This window comes from Zingiber officinale, chromosome 7B (assembly GCF_018446385.1).
Source record: "Zingiber officinale cultivar Zhangliang chromosome 7B, Zo_v1.1, whole genome shotgun sequence".
NCBI lineage: Eukaryota > Viridiplantae > Streptophyta > Magnoliopsida > Zingiberales > Zingiberaceae > Zingiber > Zingiber officinale.
In genome coordinates this window covers 118,272,923-118,293,577 of record NC_055999.1, presented here as the reverse complement: position 1 = coordinate 118,293,577, position 20,655 = coordinate 118,272,923, and the positions used below count along the sequence as shown (strand labels likewise).

The 20,655-nt window shown below is 36.8% G+C and overlaps 1 protein-coding gene and 1 pseudogene across 2 annotated transcripts; both read left to right on the top strand.

Annotated features, from left to right (window-relative positions):
- Window positions 1–4,681: 4,681 nt before the first annotated feature.
- LOC122007186 lies at window positions 4,682–10,303 on the top strand (annotated as a pseudogene).
- A 1,640-nt stretch (window positions 10,304–11,943) lies between these two features.
- On the top strand, window positions 11,944–14,378 carry LOC122007184 (E3 ubiquitin-protein ligase MPSR1-like). 2 transcript variants are annotated; one of them, XM_042562995.1, is made up of 2 exons: window positions 11,944–12,726; window positions 13,214–14,002. In XM_042562995.1, the coding sequence occupies exon 1, from the start codon at window positions 11,955–11,957 to the stop codon at window positions 12,720–12,722; it is 768 nt and encodes a 255-aa protein (XP_042418929.1). In that variant the 5' UTR covers window positions 11,944–11,954; the 3' UTR covers window positions 12,723–12,726; window positions 13,214–14,002. The 2 variants fall into 2 exon arrangements, with proteins under 2 accessions (XP_042418929.1, XP_042418928.1); XM_042562994.1 differs by having other exon boundaries at window positions 11,946–12,726; window positions 13,980–14,378.
- Window positions 14,379–20,655: the final 6,277 nt, after the last annotated feature.

Sequence of the window (20,655 nt, the reverse complement as noted above, 5' to 3'; positions counted from 1 at the left end):
ATAAACGTAATTCTTTTACATTTGAACTTGTTCATTGTGAAGTTTGGGGACCTAATAGAGTTGAATCGAGAGGAGGTTTTCAGTATTTTATAATTTATGTTGATGATTATTCTTGCATGACTTGGTTATATTTACTCAAAAATAAGAGTGAGGTTCCTGAGGTGTTAACATCATTTTATAATGAAATAAAAATAATATTCTGTTGCGTTGTGCATTCTTTGTACTGATAATGCACTTGAGTTCACTACACTGTCTACATTATGTGATTCTCATGGTATAATTCATCAAATCTCTTGTTCATACACTTCACAATAAAATAGAGTTGTTGAATGCAAATACCATCATATTTTAGACGTAGCTCGTACTTTCTTTTTCACATGCATGTTCCTAAGTTTTTTGTGGGGTGATGCTGTCTTGCTTTCTATAAATAGGATACTGTCTACTGTGTTACATGAGGATATCCCCTTCTCTTATCTTCATCTTGACAAATCTTTTTTTTTGTGCCTCCTTGCATATTTGATTGTTTGTTTTGTTCATAATTTTACTCTTGGCTTGGATAAATTGTCTTCTCCCTCTATTAAATGCATTTTACTTGGATGTTCTCGCACACAAAAAGATATCATTGTCTTGACCCACTCATAAAATGCTGTTATACCTGTGCTGATGTTACGTTTTTTTTGAGTCTCAACTATACTTTTTTCCTGTGTAGCTCAGTCACATGATACATTAGCATCTCCTCCATTATCTATCCCACCATCCATGTTCCCTACTATAGATGCTCTGTCTCCTAAACCATTGAAGGTATACACAAGGTGTGCTTGGCCAGAACCCAATTCATGTTCTTCACCTCCTCTTCTTGTAGATCCTGATTCTCCTCGCCCCGCCGATATTAATTCCCTTGGTCCTGCGTTCTGGGCTTTTGTTGTTTCTCTATCATCTACAGGAGTTCCAACTTCCGACTCTGAGGTTTATCAATACTTGGCTTGGCGAACAACAATGAATAAGGAAATGTCTGTCCTTATCTCTCGTGGTACTTGGGAGATGGTGGTTGCACCACCCTCTGTTGCCTGTCGTTGGGTATTTAATCTGAAATTTAAGCTAACGGTACTATTGATCGATACAAAGCTTGTCTGGTGGCCAAAGGATTTACACAGACTTATAGTGCTGATTACTTTAAGATGTTCTTTCTACTGTTCGTCTGAATTCTATTAGAGTTCTATTCTCCTTGGCTATCAATCAATCTTAACCAATATATTAGCTAGATGTGAAGAATACTTTTCTTTATGGCAATTTGTACGAGATCGTGTTTATGGAGCAACCTTCAGGTATGTTGCTTAGGAGGAGAATGCTACTATGATTGACATACTTAAAAATGACTATTTATGGTCTTAAATAAAGTCTAGAGTCTGGTTTGATAAATTCAGTAATATAATCAGTGTTGTTGGCTTCAAACAGTACAAATCAAATCATTCTATGTTTGTACGATATAGCACAAATGAGATTATCGTTCTTATTATTTATATTGATTATATCCTACTTTCCAACAGTGATATATATGGGATAGAAGAAGTTAACTATTTGCAGCAATACTTTGTGACGAGAGATGTGGAAAGTCTTAAGTATTTCTTGGGAATTGAAATTGCTCATAACAAATCTGAAGTTTTGTTATGCCAATAGAAGTATGCTATAGATTTACTCAAAGAAACTGGATTGCTTGGAACAAAATCGACAGATACACCTTTGGATATCAATTCAAGTGTTTGGGATGATACTGGAGAATTCTTTGAGGATAAGGCAAAATATAGATAGTTCGTTTGCAGGTGGAATAATTAGTCGTTTTATGGATAAGCCAAAGCAAGTTTGGGATCCTGCTATTACAATTCTTAAGTACATTGAAAAATCTCTTGGAAAAGGGTTGTCATTTAAGAGAAATGGGCACCTAAAGATCGAAGTTACGACAGATGCTTATGTAGAGGGAAATCTAGTAACATGACGTAGTAAAAAATAAACTATTGTTGCTAGATCTACTGCGAAAGCCAAGTACAATGCTATGGCTCACTCTGTAACACAAATGTTATGGTTGAAGAATTTGCTTGAAGAATTAAGATTTACGTATAATGAACCATTGCCAATGTATAATCAAGCAACTATTCACATTGCAAGTAACTCAGTTTTTCATTAGCGGATTAAGCATATTGAGGTTCACTGTCACTTTATTCGTGAGTATGTAATGAGTCAGAAAATTACCACTTTATTTATATTATCATCCAAGCAAGTTGTCGATGTTGTCACTAAAGCATTAGGAGGAAACCGATTCTAACCTTGTAACGATATGATTAACATATATGCTCCAGCTTGAGGGGAGTGTTGAATACTTTCAAAGATTCCCTTAATTATAGAGTTATGATTGATTTAGATTAACTTTATTATAGGGATTAAGATTGATTGTAATGAATGATTGATAAGCATACTATAATTATAGGATCCTCTTTCCCTTCTTATGTATATAAATACCTACACGTAACCAGATTAGGCTATTGAAAATATATTATCTCTTTCTCTTTTAAATTTTGGATAAGTGTATATAAGGTCTTGGCGGTTTAATACTTACAAGTAAAAGAAGAGGAGGATGCTTAACAAATGTTTTATGCTTTGGGTGTGGGCGTAAAAGAATTTGTCATTGGTTGATTCTAGTATTGAAGTGCAAATTTATTGGTTCTTTTTGTTTTGGAATGGTACTTTCTTGTAATGGATTTTTGTAGTTAAACAACTTTTGAATACTTCTAAAAAAACAACTACTTACTATTTACATTTTATTTTTTTGTTGCTTCTACTTCCAAACTTTGATTTTATTCCTTTTCAATCATAGTAAGTGCTACCTTACTACTTTGTTTATAATTGTCAAAATCAGTTGATCTTGATTTGGATCAACTGAGATTGGCATTCTCATAGATCATCTCGCTATGTTTGTGAGATTGAGCATATGACGAGAACCCTTTAAGGTTCCTTAGAATATCCTAGGAAATAGTTGGTAACAATAAATTTATTGATTGTCAAGAAATCAGTTAAGATACCATGTGATTCAATAAAAGGAGGTGAAAGGGAGAGGGCGCAACTGTGAGATTAGGTTCGAGTATGCAATGGTTGTAATGAGTCTCGGTTGTCTAAGAGTTGAAGCCATGGTTTTGCATATCTCACATAACTACTTTCGAACAAGGCAGAAGCAAATTAGAGGAAGAACATTACGAAAGCAACTGAGTGATTAAGGCGTTGTTAATGCAATAGTGTGATTGCCTTCTGCTTGAGGTTGATCAGGTAATGTTGTTTGCACCTTCAGATGGGAGGAATTAGGTGTTTTTAAATTAAATTTGGGTTATTGTCTTATTAAGTAATCTGTTTATGTTATGTAATAACTTATCAGTGAATAATATATTAACTAATAACTTTTTTAGTAAGCTTCATTATATTGTCAACCATATGGTGATTGTATGCTTTAAAAGTGCAATTAGATTAATGATTTAAATACCATCTAATTAGATTGGGAAGATCAAATAATGTACTTCTAAGTTATCTTTAACACATGTTGAGTTGTGTGCTTTTAGAGGTGCTTTATAAGCTTAGATGAGATAGCCACTATGTAGCATGTTGACTCGATAAATTAATGGGGTAGATCTCTCATCTAACTAGATCATGACAATTGATATTAGAGCAAACCTAATTCATGGCATGTTGAGACATTGGTATGAGATGCTTGGGTAGTGGTAAATCCACCATTGGCCCTTGCATCTTGACAATTGTATATGTTTTTTGGGCTGAATTAAAGTTTGAATCTTGAAAGGGACGTATTTTGTATTTTGTGCTAGTTGTTGGACTCAATAAGTTTGAGTTAGATCCTTAATCTAAGTGGGTCTTGACATTCTCTCCATTTGTTATTTTTTTTCCTTGGCATTAAAAATCCAGATGTGTGTAATTTTCCATATCTTTTACTTTCATTAACATACAAGTCAGTATTAACTCTAAGATATAACACTGACATTTTGTCTTAATGTTTTGCTCTTATCTTATGATCTATGTGTAAGCACTAAATGCTATTTTATCATAAATGCAGGTGCTTCGACTTTTAAACTGTACGTTATAATCAAAGACAATTCTTGGATTTGCAGTGTAAACATCTGGCTTTCCAAAGGCCTGAATATGGGAATGATCGTATGATAATATATTTATAACTCACAGTTTGTAAAAAATGAAGATATGGCCTGGAGGTGTTATATTATTTTTTCTATTCATCTTGTTGGTTTTACGATTTGGTACATTGGAGAACCCCCAGCTGAAAGATTACTTCAAAGTCACCTGTTTCATAATTCTTCAGAACAGCTTGAGTGGGTGGCTTCTGAAGACTCACCTGCAATCCAAATTCCAGGGGACGGTTATTCCATAGTTTCTGCCAATGAAAAGGCCCAGCATCTTTTCATGCCAATTAATGTCTCTGAGATAGGGAAGTGGTCTTTGCAACATGGTATCATTTGGGTTACCTATTAAATCACTATACCGGATTACCTCAAGCAATTGAGGCAATTGGGGAAGGTAGTTCTGCACGGGAAAGTCTTAAGGCTGCAATAGAGGGCAAAAATTCTAACAAAAGTAATCTGCAGAAAGACAAAGATGAGCAATGCCCTTATTCTATTAAAAATATGAACGTGTCAGAATTTGCCAACGACACATTTAAATTGAAAATTCCATGTGGTTTGATTCAAGGTTCTTCAATTACTCTCATTGGTACTCCTGAAGGTCTCCTTGGCAATTTCCGCATTGATTTAGTAGGAACACTCTTCCTGGGGAACCTGATCCTCCTATAATTTTTCACTACAATGTTCAGCTTCAGGTGGTAAGTTAACAGAGGATCCAGTGATTCTCCAGAATGCTTGGTTTGCAACTAATGATTGGGGTGCAGAGGAGTGTTGTCCTTCTTCAAATACTGATGGCAGTCAGAAAGGTAATCATTTGAGCAAGCTGACAACATTATTAAGACACTCATGTTAATGATCTGGTTGCACATAGTTTTTCATGAATATTGCTCTGAATTTAATCTATTGCACCGAGTAACATTTGGTTACTTTTAACTTCTGGTCAGCTTTTGTATTCAGTTTTTTTTCAGAAGTTTCATTCAAGTTTCTAAGTTCTAACAATCATTTAAAAAGAGCATAAGGTAAATGGATTTCGGTTCTGATCATCATGGAGATACCTCCTACACTTTTCTGTTGTCTGATTCAATTTAACTTTGATTCTTGCTATTTATTCAAACTACAAAAACTATTGCTCAAAGAAGCAGATTACTGAGTTTATCTTCTTTGTTGATTAGTAGTGTTGCCCGATCCTAGAAATTACTTAGTACTTGACAACTACAGCCGCAAAATGCCACATTTATTTGTTCAAGTAGCTTGGACTTGTGCTGTGATGACATGCAAATATCCTTTACACTCTGCCTGTTGCTGCTAATGTGGTGATAGACAGTATTATAACTTTGATGAATTTATCTGTTGAAAATTTGGTGCCGAGGTTGGTTGAGATCTACTGGGAGATTTGGATTTGAAAGATCTAGTAATGCAGTATCCTCAATTATATTTCTTTTTCTAATTGTTCCTGGTTCTTTGTTAGTTGCAGTGGATGATTTGGAGGGATGCAATTCAATAGTTGGTAATGACGGAAAAAAGGGTTTTCATCTCAAATATGCATCACAATATCTCTAATTCATTTTCACTCAATAAAGAGGGAGATAAGCAGAGAAATTATTTTCCCTTTAAGCAATGATTTCTTTTCATTGCTACTATTAGAGTGGGCATAGAGGGAATCCAGATGACTGTAGATGGAAGACATTTAACTTCGTTTGCATTCAGAGAATTAAGTAACTGGAAGTAATGACTCTACTTCTTGTTTCTGAGGGCAGGGAATTTAGATTTGATAATTTGGGTTGTTTTGGAATATTAGAGTACTTTGTCAGAAATTTCAGAGATTTGAAAATGAGGGAAGAGTATGCATGATATGGAGCTAGGTTGGTCAGCCTAGCAAGAAAGGCATTTGTTGCCATTGGGCATTGGCTTATACAATCTTAAAAGGAATCATCATGCCCAATCAATGCTATCTGTTAACTTGGCACTATCTTGTCCATTTCATTTCAGTTCTATACTTAGGGACCTAGTCAATAGGACTATTAAGATGGCAGAGGTTAGGAAACCTGAGTATTGAGTCTCATCTCTTATTTCTTTCTTGCAGTGCAAATGTTTTTAGTTGATTAGGAATGCCATGGATATTGCTTTTAGAATAAAAACAATTCATATTGGGTTTATTCTTTCCCTTGGACCAGACAGTTTTACTTCTGAAGTTGTTGCATACTTGCATGTTCAAATTTTTTATCCCTCTGATGGATTTCTTGTCCATTATTTTCGAGAAAATTAATCCCAGTCCACATTATAGAAAGTGAATTTTGTTAAGAGTTTGGCTAAATAAACCACTCTTTTGTTCTCTTGGGTTCCATGATTGTAGTTTGTGTTGGTTTGCATAGTAGGGTTACCTAAATCACATGGTATGATTTATCATGCAGCATAAAAATCTAATGGTAAATGAGGAGCTATGGGATGAGGCAGGTACATGTGGAGACATCCAATTGATGCCATTTGTGGATTATTATAGCTTAATTACCTTGAAAACCATTGCTATTTGTATTTACGGGGTAAGCTTGGACCTTTGTTTATGAAGACCTACTTTCTTAATTTGATATTCTCTTATTTAAATTTTTTTACTTGTTTCTACAGACAAATATTGAATCAGCCAAATACATAATGAAAACAGATGATGATGCTTTTGTTCGTGTTGATGAGGTTTTTTTCATCGTGGGAACAAATATCACTAGTGGACTTTTATATGGCAGGATAGACTCATCTACACAACCTCACCGAAATGTGGAGAGCAAGTGGTACATTTCAATTTAGGTGATTTGTTATATTTGTTGGTGCAATTTGGTTGACTAAGCTTGAGTTGGCTCAAGCTTGAGTCTTAATGTTTGAGTTTTAATGTTTGACAATATGGAGATTATTGGTATAATTGTCTATCTAGGAGATTGACGGTCAAAGGTTGACTAGAAGAGTCAAGTAGGTCAAGATTGATCGGATACTTGATTGGGAAGTCCTAACTGGAAGTTAGGCAAGGGTAAGACTAACGAGAAAGTTGGCAGAAGAAGAAAATCTAAGTGGGTCAGTATTGACCGGACACTTAGTGTGGAAAAGTTCAAGTGAGTGAAGCTAGGAAAAGTCCTGGTGAATGAACTCAGAGTAAAACTAAGCAGTGAGGAAATCCTGGTGAGTGAAGCCAGGTTGATCGGACATCTGGTGTTCGGAAGTCCAAGTGGGGGAGGACTAGACATTTGTCATGAGTGGAAATTCAGGCGGGTCACAGGATTGATCGGACATCTGGTAAGTGGAAGTCTAAGTGAGTCATGGAGGATCAGACACTTAACAGAAGTGGAAATTCAGGTGGGGTCAAAGGATTGACCGGACATCTGGTGAGTGGAAGTCCAAGTGGGTCATGGAGGACCGAACACTTGACACGAGGAGATAAACTCCAAGTGGGTCAAAAGATTGATCGGATATTTGGTGACGAAGTCCCAAAGGTCAAGATTGATCGGATGTTGGGCAAGAGAATTTTAGACTTGGTTAGGCAAGTCAAGGTTGGTCAATTAGTTGGGAAATCAATTGAGCCAGAGTCCCAATCGATCAGTTGGGAAGTGTCGCAAGCATAGGCGGTCCAATCAATCAGCTGGGGCTACGCTAAATCCATTGGAGGCTTTTCTCGCGAGAGCACGGAATGTGGCTGGATCGATCGGTTGATCGATTAAGCCACTCCAATCGATCAGGTGATTGATTGGGGCTGATTTTTCGTGATGACTCGGAAGAGAGGCTAAATTGATTGGGAAGGAGCCCAATCGATTCTAAAGCTTTCCGCAAGAGCACTGAGGTGCTTTGGATTGATTAGTTGATCGATTAATCCTCCTTAAATCAATTGATAAATCGATTGAGATATGACCGTTGTGTAGGTTTGAATGACAATCTGACGTAGCAATCGATTGAGATCAAGACCAATCGATTGGGAACCCTAAAGCGTGCAGATAAATAGCGTTTTCACTGCAACTCGATATAATGCTCCTCTCCGAGATCTTCTCCGGTATTGTCACCATTTCTTGAAGCTTCTTGTGGACAAGTGTTGCTGCACTTCTAAGGTTCAAGAGGTGTTTACAAACTTTAAGAAATCAAGCAAGAAGAGGTTTTCCATTTGTATTATTGTATTTACTTTTTGCTTGAATTGTATTCTTGTTGAGAGCTTGTACGAGATTTCTCCACCTCTGGAGTGTTTCCGAGAAGGAGTTATTTCATAGTGGATGTGTGAGAGAGGACCGGATCCTTGGATTAGTCACCTCGTTGAGGTGTATACCAAGTAAATTAAAGTGTTAGCATTTTCTTTGAGTTTTCCATTACAAATCATCATCAACGAAGCGAACGAGTTAATCATCCCCCCTCTAGCTCCCGGAGTGTCCCAACAATACTTATATTATACACGGAATTCATGGTTTGAAAAGTCCAATGTGGTACAACACAATTGAAATATATCATTCTAGTAAATTATCAAAAAGTTGATACTGATGATCAGCAATAAGAAATCTCTCCTATGTTGCGTCAATGAATATTGTATTGTGCTTACACTTGACACACTGTCGCACAGACGTGCAAAGGGTTTCTTAAGGCAAAAATATCCTCTTATATTATGTGAAGAAAGTGTCCCTTCAACCCTTACAGACACCCATCTAATTAAAGGCCTGTATTTTTTAACATTAAATTCAAATTACTAATGATAAAATCGTTTTTTTTTAGTTTTCTTAATACAAAACACTATTAATCATCACCAGTTTCTTCTAGGTGGTTAGTGGAAATATTTTAATAGTTATTTTCACAATTGTACAAGTATTTGGTTTGAGCCTCTACATTCCTCTTAATTTTGGGTGGAAATGGTTATTTTTTACCATCTGCCTAAAGTGTTTTGCTGAAACTAATGATCTCATTCAACTGCTAACATTCATGTAGGAATGGCCTGATGAGAAGTACCCCCGGGCTCATAGTCCAGAATATGCAGTGTCCCACGACATTGCAGAATCAGTGTGCAAGCAACACAAAGAGGGGATTTTAAGGGTATCAGCGTTAACTGTATAGATATGACTTTCTTTTTTGAAATATTGAAATACTATTGTTAGGACTGAAAGAATTTAGACATCTGATATTGTCCACGGGCTTAAGTCTTTATAGTTTTATTTTTAGACTTTATCTAAAAGGTCTTATACTAATGGAGATATCTTTCTATTATAAGTTCATAGCCTTTCCTATGCGTTTTCAATATGAGATTTTATTTACAACATTGCAACCTAACATATGTTTCTTGTTAGATTCACTCATTGATAGGGCCTTAACCTACAGATGTTCAAGCTAGAGGACATTGCAATGGGCATATGGATAAAATAGATGAAAAAGAAAGGATCAGATATTAAATATGTGAATGGAGAAAGGATTCATATTGGTGGGGTGTGAGGCTGGCTATGTCCTTGCTCATTACCAGGAATCTTGGGAAATGCTATGCCTGTGGCAGAAATTTCAGGAGACAAAACGAGCAAGATGTTGCGGGGAGTAGGTTGGTTCGAAACAATGTCATCTCGGCTTGAAACTAAGAGGCCAGTTATGTTCTTGCTCAATATCAGGAACCTGGGAAATGCTATACCTGCGGCAGAAATTTGAGGAGACAAAATGAGCAAGATGTTGCAGGGAGTAGGCTGGTTCGAACAATGTTTTCTTGGCTTGAAACTAACACTGCATTCCTTGTGCAGGGAAATTTACTAAATTGGATGGAAAGATGATGATTCTTGTACCAGTTGCTATTGCCTAAACTAATCCCCTTCGATGGTTGTGGAGCTGCAGGTTTCAACATGGTTGATGGTCGACTAACCACATGATTCAACTGGCTGATGTTTCTTTGAGATATTGACATTATAAATTTCTATAACTATGATTTTAGAGTGGCGTTATTCTAATCACGGGAAGAGAAAGAGAGGTTGCTGCTCCAGTTAACATTATTTGAGAGGGAAGCTGCTTATGTAGTTGATAGTTGAATGGAGAGAGACCACAATGGTCGTACCTTTCTTGTAAACATAATTACAGTAAATTTCCTTTATTTTTGAAGGAAAATTCACAAAGGTTAATGATTTCTTGGAGCTACAATGAGGATGCCATGATTTCTCTGGTTCATTTTTGATCATCAGCGTTTAACAGGTTACTTGGTCTCTCTTGATGGCATGATGACAAAAGATAAATACGTTTGTCTCAGCGTTCCGTCAATCCGTCCTAAGGTCAACATGGAAGAGATAAATTATGGGCGGTTACTAGTCTTTGGAATAGTGATTAGCATATAAGGGAGGTATTTATCTCGATTTTGTCGAGATTCGACTCTCAAATTTTATGATGACAATACCTCATGCGCTAGCCGCTAGACCCATCCGAGAGGACAGGTTACTTAGTCTCTCTTGCATGTTCTTGAAGTGTTCATGTTGTCTTATACCATGTTCATCATAACTGAATCAACGCAGACAAAAATTATTTGTGTGCCTCTCTACGCTGCTAAGATTCAATGCTACTCACCTGTTCCAGATCTCTTGGACAGCAACTTGGGTGTGTTACTTATGTTTTCAAGTGGATTTCCAAAGAGCACCAAGTCTCGGTAACACAAGCTCCACCACCACCAGTACCTTGGATCGGATCTTCTGGATCATTTTTTACAATCTAGAGAATAGTACTTTTACATATATTGATGGTGATGGATACCTCCCATTTATAAAATAAGTAGGAATCATTTATCCCCATCAATACATACAAAGGGACCATTCCCTGAACTGCAAAAAGTGGTCTAGAGGATCTGTTCTCCTAATACTCATTTGTATGGAGCACAGATCTCTTGGATTACTTTTTTATGGTTCAGTGGATGTGCTACTCGTATTTGTGGCCAGATCGTGGTCGCGATCCTACCGTAAATTGTTGTGATCTCTTCTTGAGTTCATTGTCCTCACCAGGTTATAGTTTTTATTCGAAGCAAACGGCCGGAGACCGGCTGGAGACCTCCGGTGGTGGATAAGTGGCCAGGTTACTGGGCACTGAGCGAGGGTGTCCTTCGGGCGACCTCCGACCGCCCGTTTCGAACAAAAATTATAACCTGGTGGGGGCGGTGAACCCCAAAAAGATATTACAACTATTTGCGACCGGATCACGATCACGATCCGACTGTAAATAAGAATGACACACCCTTAGATCATAAAAAATAGTCCAGAAGATCTTGCCTCCACTTGTATGTTGTAAATACTTCGCCCGACTTATTTCTTTCTAGAAAAAATCTGGAAAAAAATATAGTGATTCTATTCTTTTCAAAATAACTCACTATTTTTTTTAAAAAAAATATTCTTTAAAATATACATTAATGTCAAATATCAGTAGTAAATGAGTGACTTGAATTATAATATTTTAAAAGTTATTTGTGACATGCTCAATTTAAAAGATTAGCGTATATTGATGAGTAGCTAATTCGATTTGAATTGAACCGGGTTGTTATTTCTTCCGAATTTGTGGTTCGAATCGGCCTAGAAAAAATATCTTTTCCCACTCCTGCCCCTCTCAATTATTATCATCAGGATAAGATCCGCTGCGCCACTACATCCGGGGTCCACTGGAAAAAATATTGTCCGTGGGTTGAACCCTATCAAAAAATATTAGTAGTGGTTCCGAATGGATATCCAATCGGGAGACGGGTAGAGACTTGGGTTGATTAAATTTGAGTTCCGCCTAGGAGAGTTCCGAGCTCGTTCAAAACGCTCGCCGATGGGAATGGAAGGGACAGTTGGAGACGTAGCACCACTTTGGAGGCGGCGAGCGATGGCGGCGGAGGGAGAGGAGTCGTTGACAGCGGCGACTGCTGAGGACGGCCTCGAGCGGCTCATCCGAAACGCCTTGAGCGAAGGGGAAGAAGGTAGGTCGCCTCGCTTCGTCCAGCTCATCCTTGGAGTGACGGGTTCGCCGCCGCAGGAAGCGGCGGACGATTCCCAGCCGGCCGATCGGATCGTGCTCTTCAACCCCGTGACTCAAGGGATGGTGGTTCTGCGGGCGGACGCGGCGCTTGTGGCGGAGTTATTGTCCGAGAGCAGCGTGGGTGGAGGCCTGTCGCCGGCGTCCAAGGCGTCGATCGAGGCGATGAGGACGGTGCGGGATGTATTGGGTGAGGAGGAAGAGTGCCCGGTGTGCTTGGACGGGATGGATGGCGGAGGAGACGAGGCGGTTGCGGTGAGGGAGATGCCGTGCCGGCATCGGTTCCACGAGGTGTGCATCGTGAAGTGGCTGGGCATACGCGGGTCGTGCCCCGTGTGCCGATTCCGGATGCCAGCGGAGGACGACGCCGGATCGAAGATGGTTGTTGGCGAGGGGCGCGGAGAAGCGGAGGGCGACGAGGTGGAAAGGAGTAGGAGGAGGAGAAGTGGGCTTTGGGTCACCATCATCTACAGCGGAAGCCGGAGGAGCAGACGCAGCGATCTCGATCTACCCTCCTCGTCTTCGCCGGAAACATCAGAAGACGGTGGCGTTGGAGAGATGTAGTCAGGTAGGTCAAAACCATTCTTTTCTCTTTCGTTTCCCATATTTTCTGTGCTTTGCGTTGGAATAAAGAGGGATTTTGTTTGTGCACAATCAAAAACAACCTCATCTTTCGATCCGTTCGAACCATTCTTTTCCTCCCTTTCTATTTGAATCATTTTGAAGAAATCTACCAATCTTCTCCCATCCATAACATCGAACTGTTAGATATTCTTGTTGGATAATTCACCATGCTTGGAATTTTGCTAACAAATCAATGCCAGACTGATGTGATTTCTTGTTTTGTTCTTTTCGATTGGATTCAATGGAATGATAACGATTGACAACGAACCATTTGAGCTTCTTGTTTCTCGCATCAAATTCTACTCATTCCATATCCTACTAATAATTCTCCAGCACATTGCTGTTTTTGTCTATTATTTATTACATTTAAGCTCTGTAAAAAATTATTATAGATCTGTAGCTTTGCTTTCATCTTCCTTGCCCTTGTGCAGTACCTTGAAACAGGGCACTTCTCTCCATCCCCCACTTGCGTTATGTTCCATTACTTCACTGCTGAAGCACGGCCCCATAACATGATAAAATTAGAAACAAGTTTGCAGCTAAAGGGTAAAGCTTCTGAACAAAGCTTTTAAAGAACAGAAGATGAATCAAGATTTCATCTTTGGTCCAGCGTGAATAGAAGGAGGCAACTTGGTAGCTACACACACACAGACACAGAGAGTGAGAGAGTAGTAAAGAATCTGTGTTCTCTACTGTGGCGCGCACACACACACAGAGTGAGAGTATAGTAAAGAATCTGTGTTCTCTACTGTGGCACAAGGAATAATTGCTGAAACGGGGAAGAATAAGTGTTAGAAAGGGGAGATGGCATTGGTGGGAGGGAACTTTCACAAGAGGATTTAGCCAATGGGGAGTGGAAGGCGAAGAGGGAGAAGCTTGGGACGTTTAAATGGACTTGGAGTGGAGTTATGGTGCTTTGGGGTTTCCTAGGATTTGACAAAGCATGGCAGGAGCAGGAACAGTGGCTGGAGAAACCTATGAAAACTTTGTTCTTGACAAAGGTGGAAGAAGGGTGCAATTGCATAGTACTGCAAATTCATGGTTTTGTACTCTCTTTTTTTTTTTTAAATTAAAAGTGTTATTTATTGTTGTTATCTTAATTTGTTGGAGTTGTTCATCCCTGTTGGTTGAGGCATTCCTTAAACTAAGATTTAAGAGCATGCAAAAATCATTGACACTTTGCTATCGTTTATACAGATGGCTGAGAAACATTTGAAGAGTATTGAAGATGAGAAGGGGATTGCAGCAACTACATAGGTAATATTGAAAATAATGAAGTGAATAGCTTTGTTGAAAGGCTTATGCGCTCTAGTTTCCAAGGCTTCAGATTCGATCAATTTTTCTATATCTATTTGTTTGAAGGCACTAGGGTTTTACAGTCAAATAGAGTGTTCCTAAGGCTTCATTGTTCATCTTGCTCTGTGTATCTGTGTAAGTATTCTTGTAACGATAACTTTTAGAATCCGAGTTCCGCAAAGCACATCTGATGGTTCATAGGCAATGGAGGGGCCTATTTGCGATTCTTTTGATAAATCCAACTTTTTAAGGTTACTTCAAGGAAGCGGGGAGGAGCGACCCATGATAAGGTTGGGTCAAGCTAAGCTCGACTAAACTATACATTGAGTTTTAGGATTTGGATCTTTCAACCTGTTTAAACTTAGCTCATATCATAATATGTTTTTAGTTTTCCACCTGACGGATTTTAGGATCACCCAATGTTCTGGATTTGGCCAACTCTTTTGAAGTTGTATTGTGTTTGGATCACATTTTTTTGTTTGAGCCAAGATCTTCTAGTCCATAAAAAAATGAATCGGGATTCGGCTGCAATTGATTGCGATTCTTTTCTGAGTTCACCGTCCCTCTTAGGTAGTTTGGGTCGGGACGAGTGATCGAAGACCATCCGAAGGTCGTCCCCCGCTTAGTGTTAGGCTGTCTGACCATTTACCCACTGTCGGTGGCTTTTGGGCGGCTCTCAGTCATCTGTCCTAGTCTAAACTATAATCTGGGATAGACGGTGAATCCAGAGAGGGATCGTAATAAATTATTGTCGGATAACGGATAGCGGTCATGATTCGGTTATCATTATAAGTGCTCTATCTCCTTACATGTTTATCAAATGGTTATATTTGAATTAGTGTTAAATGAGTGGTTTATTAAGACTAACAATATTCGTTAACCTGAATCGCCAATCCTTTTGGACAATTGCTGACATAACTGATGATTGTATACATACAACAATCATCTACAAGTCAAATACCTAGGCTTATGATGCATTGAATGCATCAAGTCACCAAGACTAGATCATAATTTCTCACTCATATAATCTTATGATCATGATGGATAAAAATCTTCTCCTTTATGTGTTAGTCTAAAGATTAGTAGTCATCTGTGATTTACTTCTTCCGTGTTGGCCCTGGAACGGATTGACGGAGGTGCTGGGGGCGAGCGTATTCGCCTTTTACTACCACGATGGATAAAAATCTCAGTCTGGTTAAAAAATCTCATCATGATTTATCATAATCTTTTGGATTAACTCGATGGCAATGATAATGAATTGTCTATTGATGCGGATTATAGCGAGTGGATCCAGAAGATAATGTGATAGTCAAAGTTATGGTGATGTGACGGTCAAAGTCAGGATAGAAGAACATTCTGTACTTGATTCTGTTGATCGCCCCGCCCTAAAGTTTTCAGGTTTTGCCTGCACAACCTTAAAGTAGGACGCTCAGATCGATAAGGCTGACCGGCTACAAACCCAGTATGGTATAAGGATTCTAGGACTTTACCCTGGAACTAAATAAATAATACACTCAAGCGATAAATGGTTAGACGAGTTCAAAAGAGCTCGACTGGAAGAAAGGTCGATCGGGCTCTACGCATTTAAGCCTTCTAAAAACTCTTTATGCTCGCATGGGTCGGATAAAAGTCGGTCGAACATAAGACTTTCTGTGTATTCCCGACCAGGCAAAAGGTCAACCGAGCTTAGCACCCTTAGCTTAGTAAAGTTCTTAATTAATATACAACCAGTCGGATAAAGACCGATCGAACAGAAGACTTTATGTGTACGCCCGGCCGGGCAAAGTCCGGCCGAATTCAAAGACACTTAGCCTCACAAAGATCTTAATATACAATCAGTCGAATAAGGGTTGGTTGAACATAAGGCTTTATGTGTATGCCCGATCGGGCTCAAAGACACTTAGCCTCACAAAGATCTTAATATACGATCGGTCAGATAAGGACCGGTCGAACATAAGACTTTCTATGTACGCCCGGCCGGGCAAAGTCCGATTGGGCTCAAAGACATTTAGTCTCACAAAGATCTTAATATACGATTGGCCGGATAAGGGTCGGTGGAACATAAGGCTTTCTATGTACGCCCGGCCGGGCAAAGTCCGGTTGGGCTCAAAGACATTTAGCCTCACAAAATATACGATCGGTCGGATAAGGGCCTGTCGAACATAAGACTTTCTGTGTACGCTCGGTCAAGCAAAGTTCGACCGGGCTCAAAGACATTTAACTTTATAAAGATCTTAATATACGATCGGTCGGATAAGAACCGGTCGAACAGAAGATTTTATATATACACCCAACCGGATCCAAAGACACTGCCTTACAAAATCCAACCGGACCTAAAGACATAACCTGACAAAGACCTATACAATCAGTAGTCATATTTTTCTAGGACCATACATGATTTAGTTTATTATTTCTGTCTATCTATTTTTCCCTAAACTTTATTCTTCAATGTCTTATTCTTTTACACAATATCACTTCTAATGAAAATTTCAACTACTTTAAAGAAAGTCTTTGGGATAACGAAATCAAGTGTTTATTTCAAAAAATATTATTTTGATATGCATAATTATAATCTTTAACATCTAAAGATGGATAAAAATCTCATTAAAAAAAATCTCATCATCATGATTTATCATAATCTTTTGGATTGACTCGATGGTGATGATAATGAATTGTCTATAAATAGTGGCTTTGAGATTCCTAAACATATACACTTTCAGACATTGATCTACTATTAATATTAATGGCTCGATTTGTTCCTTTTTTCACGTTTAATTATTCGTCATGTTAATTAAGCTTAAAGAAATATAATCTTAAGCATTTCAATTTTTATCATGTTTAGGTAAAGCATGATACTTAAGTTTTCTTCCAGTAAAATATGGTTGGGAGCTCACAATTAAGTGACAGTAAATTGTATGGTCGATTAGGGCCTCCAGGGCCATCCTAATAATTTTTGTGGCACTAGGCTAACAAATTATTTGGGGGCATTAATATATTTTTTAAAAATAAATATTAGTTTTTAAAAAATCATTTTTATATAAAATATTATTAAAGATTTTAAATTTTATTAGTAAAAAAGGACATTAAGCAATTATATAATTAATCTTTTCTCTTTCCCTTCCCTTTTTCTTACTCTTATACGAGAAGAATATATACATCTGTATTTATGAGTATATAATCATCTTGAAACTCCCATGCCCATATGTTTACATAAATTAGAAGGTTATAAGACATGATGGGTTATTAAGTAACGAGGAAGTTTATGGAATATTAGGTTTTCATTCAAAGGGGAGTGTTGTAAAATAATATATATATATATATATATATATATATATATATATATATATATATATTATTTTACAACACTCCCCTTTGAATATCCATAATTAAGGAATCCGTCTCATTAGGAAAAATCCAATTGAAAAAAAACCTAATGAGGAAAAAGAGTACGTCATTCCGTAACCATATCACTATAAATTTATTGAATAACATAATATGGTATACTGAGAATTTACTCTCCCTATTTGAAATATGATTTGAGGTCTCTGAACCGTTGTATTCCAATACCATGTACTAATTTCTCAAATATTGTTGTAGATAATGCTTTGGTGAATAAATCTACCAAGTTATCGCTAGAATGAATCTGTTGAACTTTAATATCATCATTCTTTTGTATATCATGAGTGAAGAAGAAATTTTGACAAAATATATTTAATTCTATCCCCTTTGATGTATCCTTCCTTTAATTGAGCTATACATACTGCGTTGTCTTCATACAATATTTTGGAATTTTCTTATTAGTAGCTAAATCATATTTTTCCTTAATATGTTGAATCATTGATTTCAACCAAACACATTCCCGACTTGTTTCATGTATTGCTAATATTTCTGAATGATTTGATGATGTAACAACTATGATTTGTTTGGTAGATTGTCAAGATATAGCTGTTCTAGCATATGTAAACAAATAATTAGTCTGAGATCGACTTTTATGTGGATTAAATAAATATCTTGCATTTGTATAACCAATTAATTCTGAAGTAGACATATTAGAATAAAATAAACCCAAATCGATGGTACCTTGAAGATACCTAAATATATGTTTAATGCCATTCTAATGTCTACATGTTGAAAAAGAACTACATCTTGCTAATAAATTTATAGCAAATACTATATCCGGTCTTATATTATTAGCAAGATATATTAATGCACCAATTGCACTTAAATATGGTACTTTAGGACCAAGCAGGTCTTCACCATTTTCACTAGGTCGAAAAGGATCTTTGTTCACATCAAGCGATCGAACAACTATCAGAGAACTTAATGGATGAGCTTTATCCATATAAAATTATTTTAGAACCTTTAGTATATAAGCTGATTGATGGATAAAATTGTATCAGCAAAATGTTTAATTTACAATCTAATAAAAAAACTTTATTTTTCCTAGATCTTTCATCTTGAATTCACTTTTGAAGATATCAACTGTATATATAAGTTCTGCAGGACTTCCGATGATACAGAAATAATGATAAATTTGATCCATCCTTTTTTTTATAAAAACACATGAACATATTGGATCATTTTGATATTTATGTTGTACCAAATAATCACATAGATGTTTATACCACATTTGTACAGATTGCTTCAATTCATACAAAGATTTTTGTAATTTAATGGAATAAATATGTTTAGAATTTGAACTTGATGTTTCTTGCATCGTGAGTCCTTCAAGGATTTTCATATAAATATCATTATTGAGTTTTCCATATAAATAAGCTGTTACTATATCCATCAAACACATTTCAAACTTTTCTTATGCTGTCATAGAAAGAAGATACCTAAATGTGATTACATTTACTACAGGGGAATATGTTTCTTCATAATCAATACCAAATTTTTGAGAAAAATCTTGTGACACTAAACGAGCTTTATATCTTATGATTTTATTTTTCTCATTTCGCTTTCGTAAAAAAATCCATTTGTATCCTATAGGGGTTACACCTTTTGGTGTTTGGACTACAGGTCCCAAAATCTCACGTTTGCAAGTGAGTTTAATTTTTCTTGAATTGTATCTTTCCATTTTGGCCAATCATGCCTACAACAATATTGTTCAATAGATTTAGATTCTTAATCCTCATTTTTATAAATAATATCTAGCGCTACATTGTATGCAAATTTATTGTCAACAACTAATTTTGATCGATTCAATTTCTTCCCTGTCCTAATATAATTTATTGAGATCTCTTCATTATTTTCAAGTATTTGGACCTCTTCTAGAGTTTTATTAATAGTTATGTAAGTTGTCTCTATAGGAGACCGAGTCTCTTCAAAATGAACATCGTGATTAGTTGCTCTTTTTCTTTTTCGAGAATTTTTATCTTTTGAACCGATTGGTATACCACGCTTCAGACGAGTAGCCGTCTCATTAATTGATTGTCCAATTTGTACATTAATATGAGCCAGAGCATTAATAGCTAATATATGTGACTTAGTCACTTCTTTCAGATCAGTACATGCATCATGCAATTAATTTATAATATTTTATAAATGTATTATTCTTTGAACTTTAAGTTCACATTGATTTGTACGAGGATCAAATTGTGATAATGATGCATGCCAAGTGACTTCTTTGGGAAGCTCTTTATTTTCTCCTCTTAACTTTGGAAAAATTATTTCATTGAAATGATAGTTGGCAAATCGCACTGTAAAGACATCTTCCGTCATTGGTTCCAAATATCTTATAATTGAAGGAGAATCATATCCAACATATATTCCCAATTTCCTTTGGGACTCCATTTTAGTTCGTTGTAGTCGACTAATTGGTACATATACCGCACATCCAAATATTCTCAAATGGGATATATTAGGCTCTTGACCAAAAGACAATTGTAAAGGGGAGAATATATGATAACTAGTTGGTCTGATACGTATAGGCTAAGTGCTGTTGCATGCAAAATAGCATGTTCCCAAAATGGATATAGGGAGTTTAGTTCTTATAATCAATGGTGTAGATATTAACTGAAGACGTTTAATAAATGATTTAGGTAAACCATTTTATATATGAACATAAGAAACAAGATGTTTAACAGTTATCCCAATAAACATACAATAGTCATTAAATACTTGGGATGTAAATTCACTAACATTATCAAGATGTATTTTCTTGATAGAGTATTCTGGAAATTGTGCTCTCAATCGAATTATTTGGATGAACAATCTCGCAAACGCTAGGTTGTGAGTTGATAATAAACATATATGTGATCATCTTGTAGAGACATCAATTATAACCATAAAATAAATAAATTGTCCACATGGTGAGTGAATAGGCCCACATATATCACCTTGGAGGATTCGATTTCATCTTTAGATGGTGAAGACTGCATAATAAGTTTTTCTTGAGAACAAGCAGCACATGAGAATTCATTAAATTGAAGAATCGTCTGGTTCTTCAATGAGTGTTCATGTGAATTCTTGATAATTGTTTTAAATATTGTAGAACCAGGATGTCCCAACCGGTCATACCAAAGTATAAAATCATTTGAGTCAGTAAACTTCATGTTTACTGTTGCATTTATTT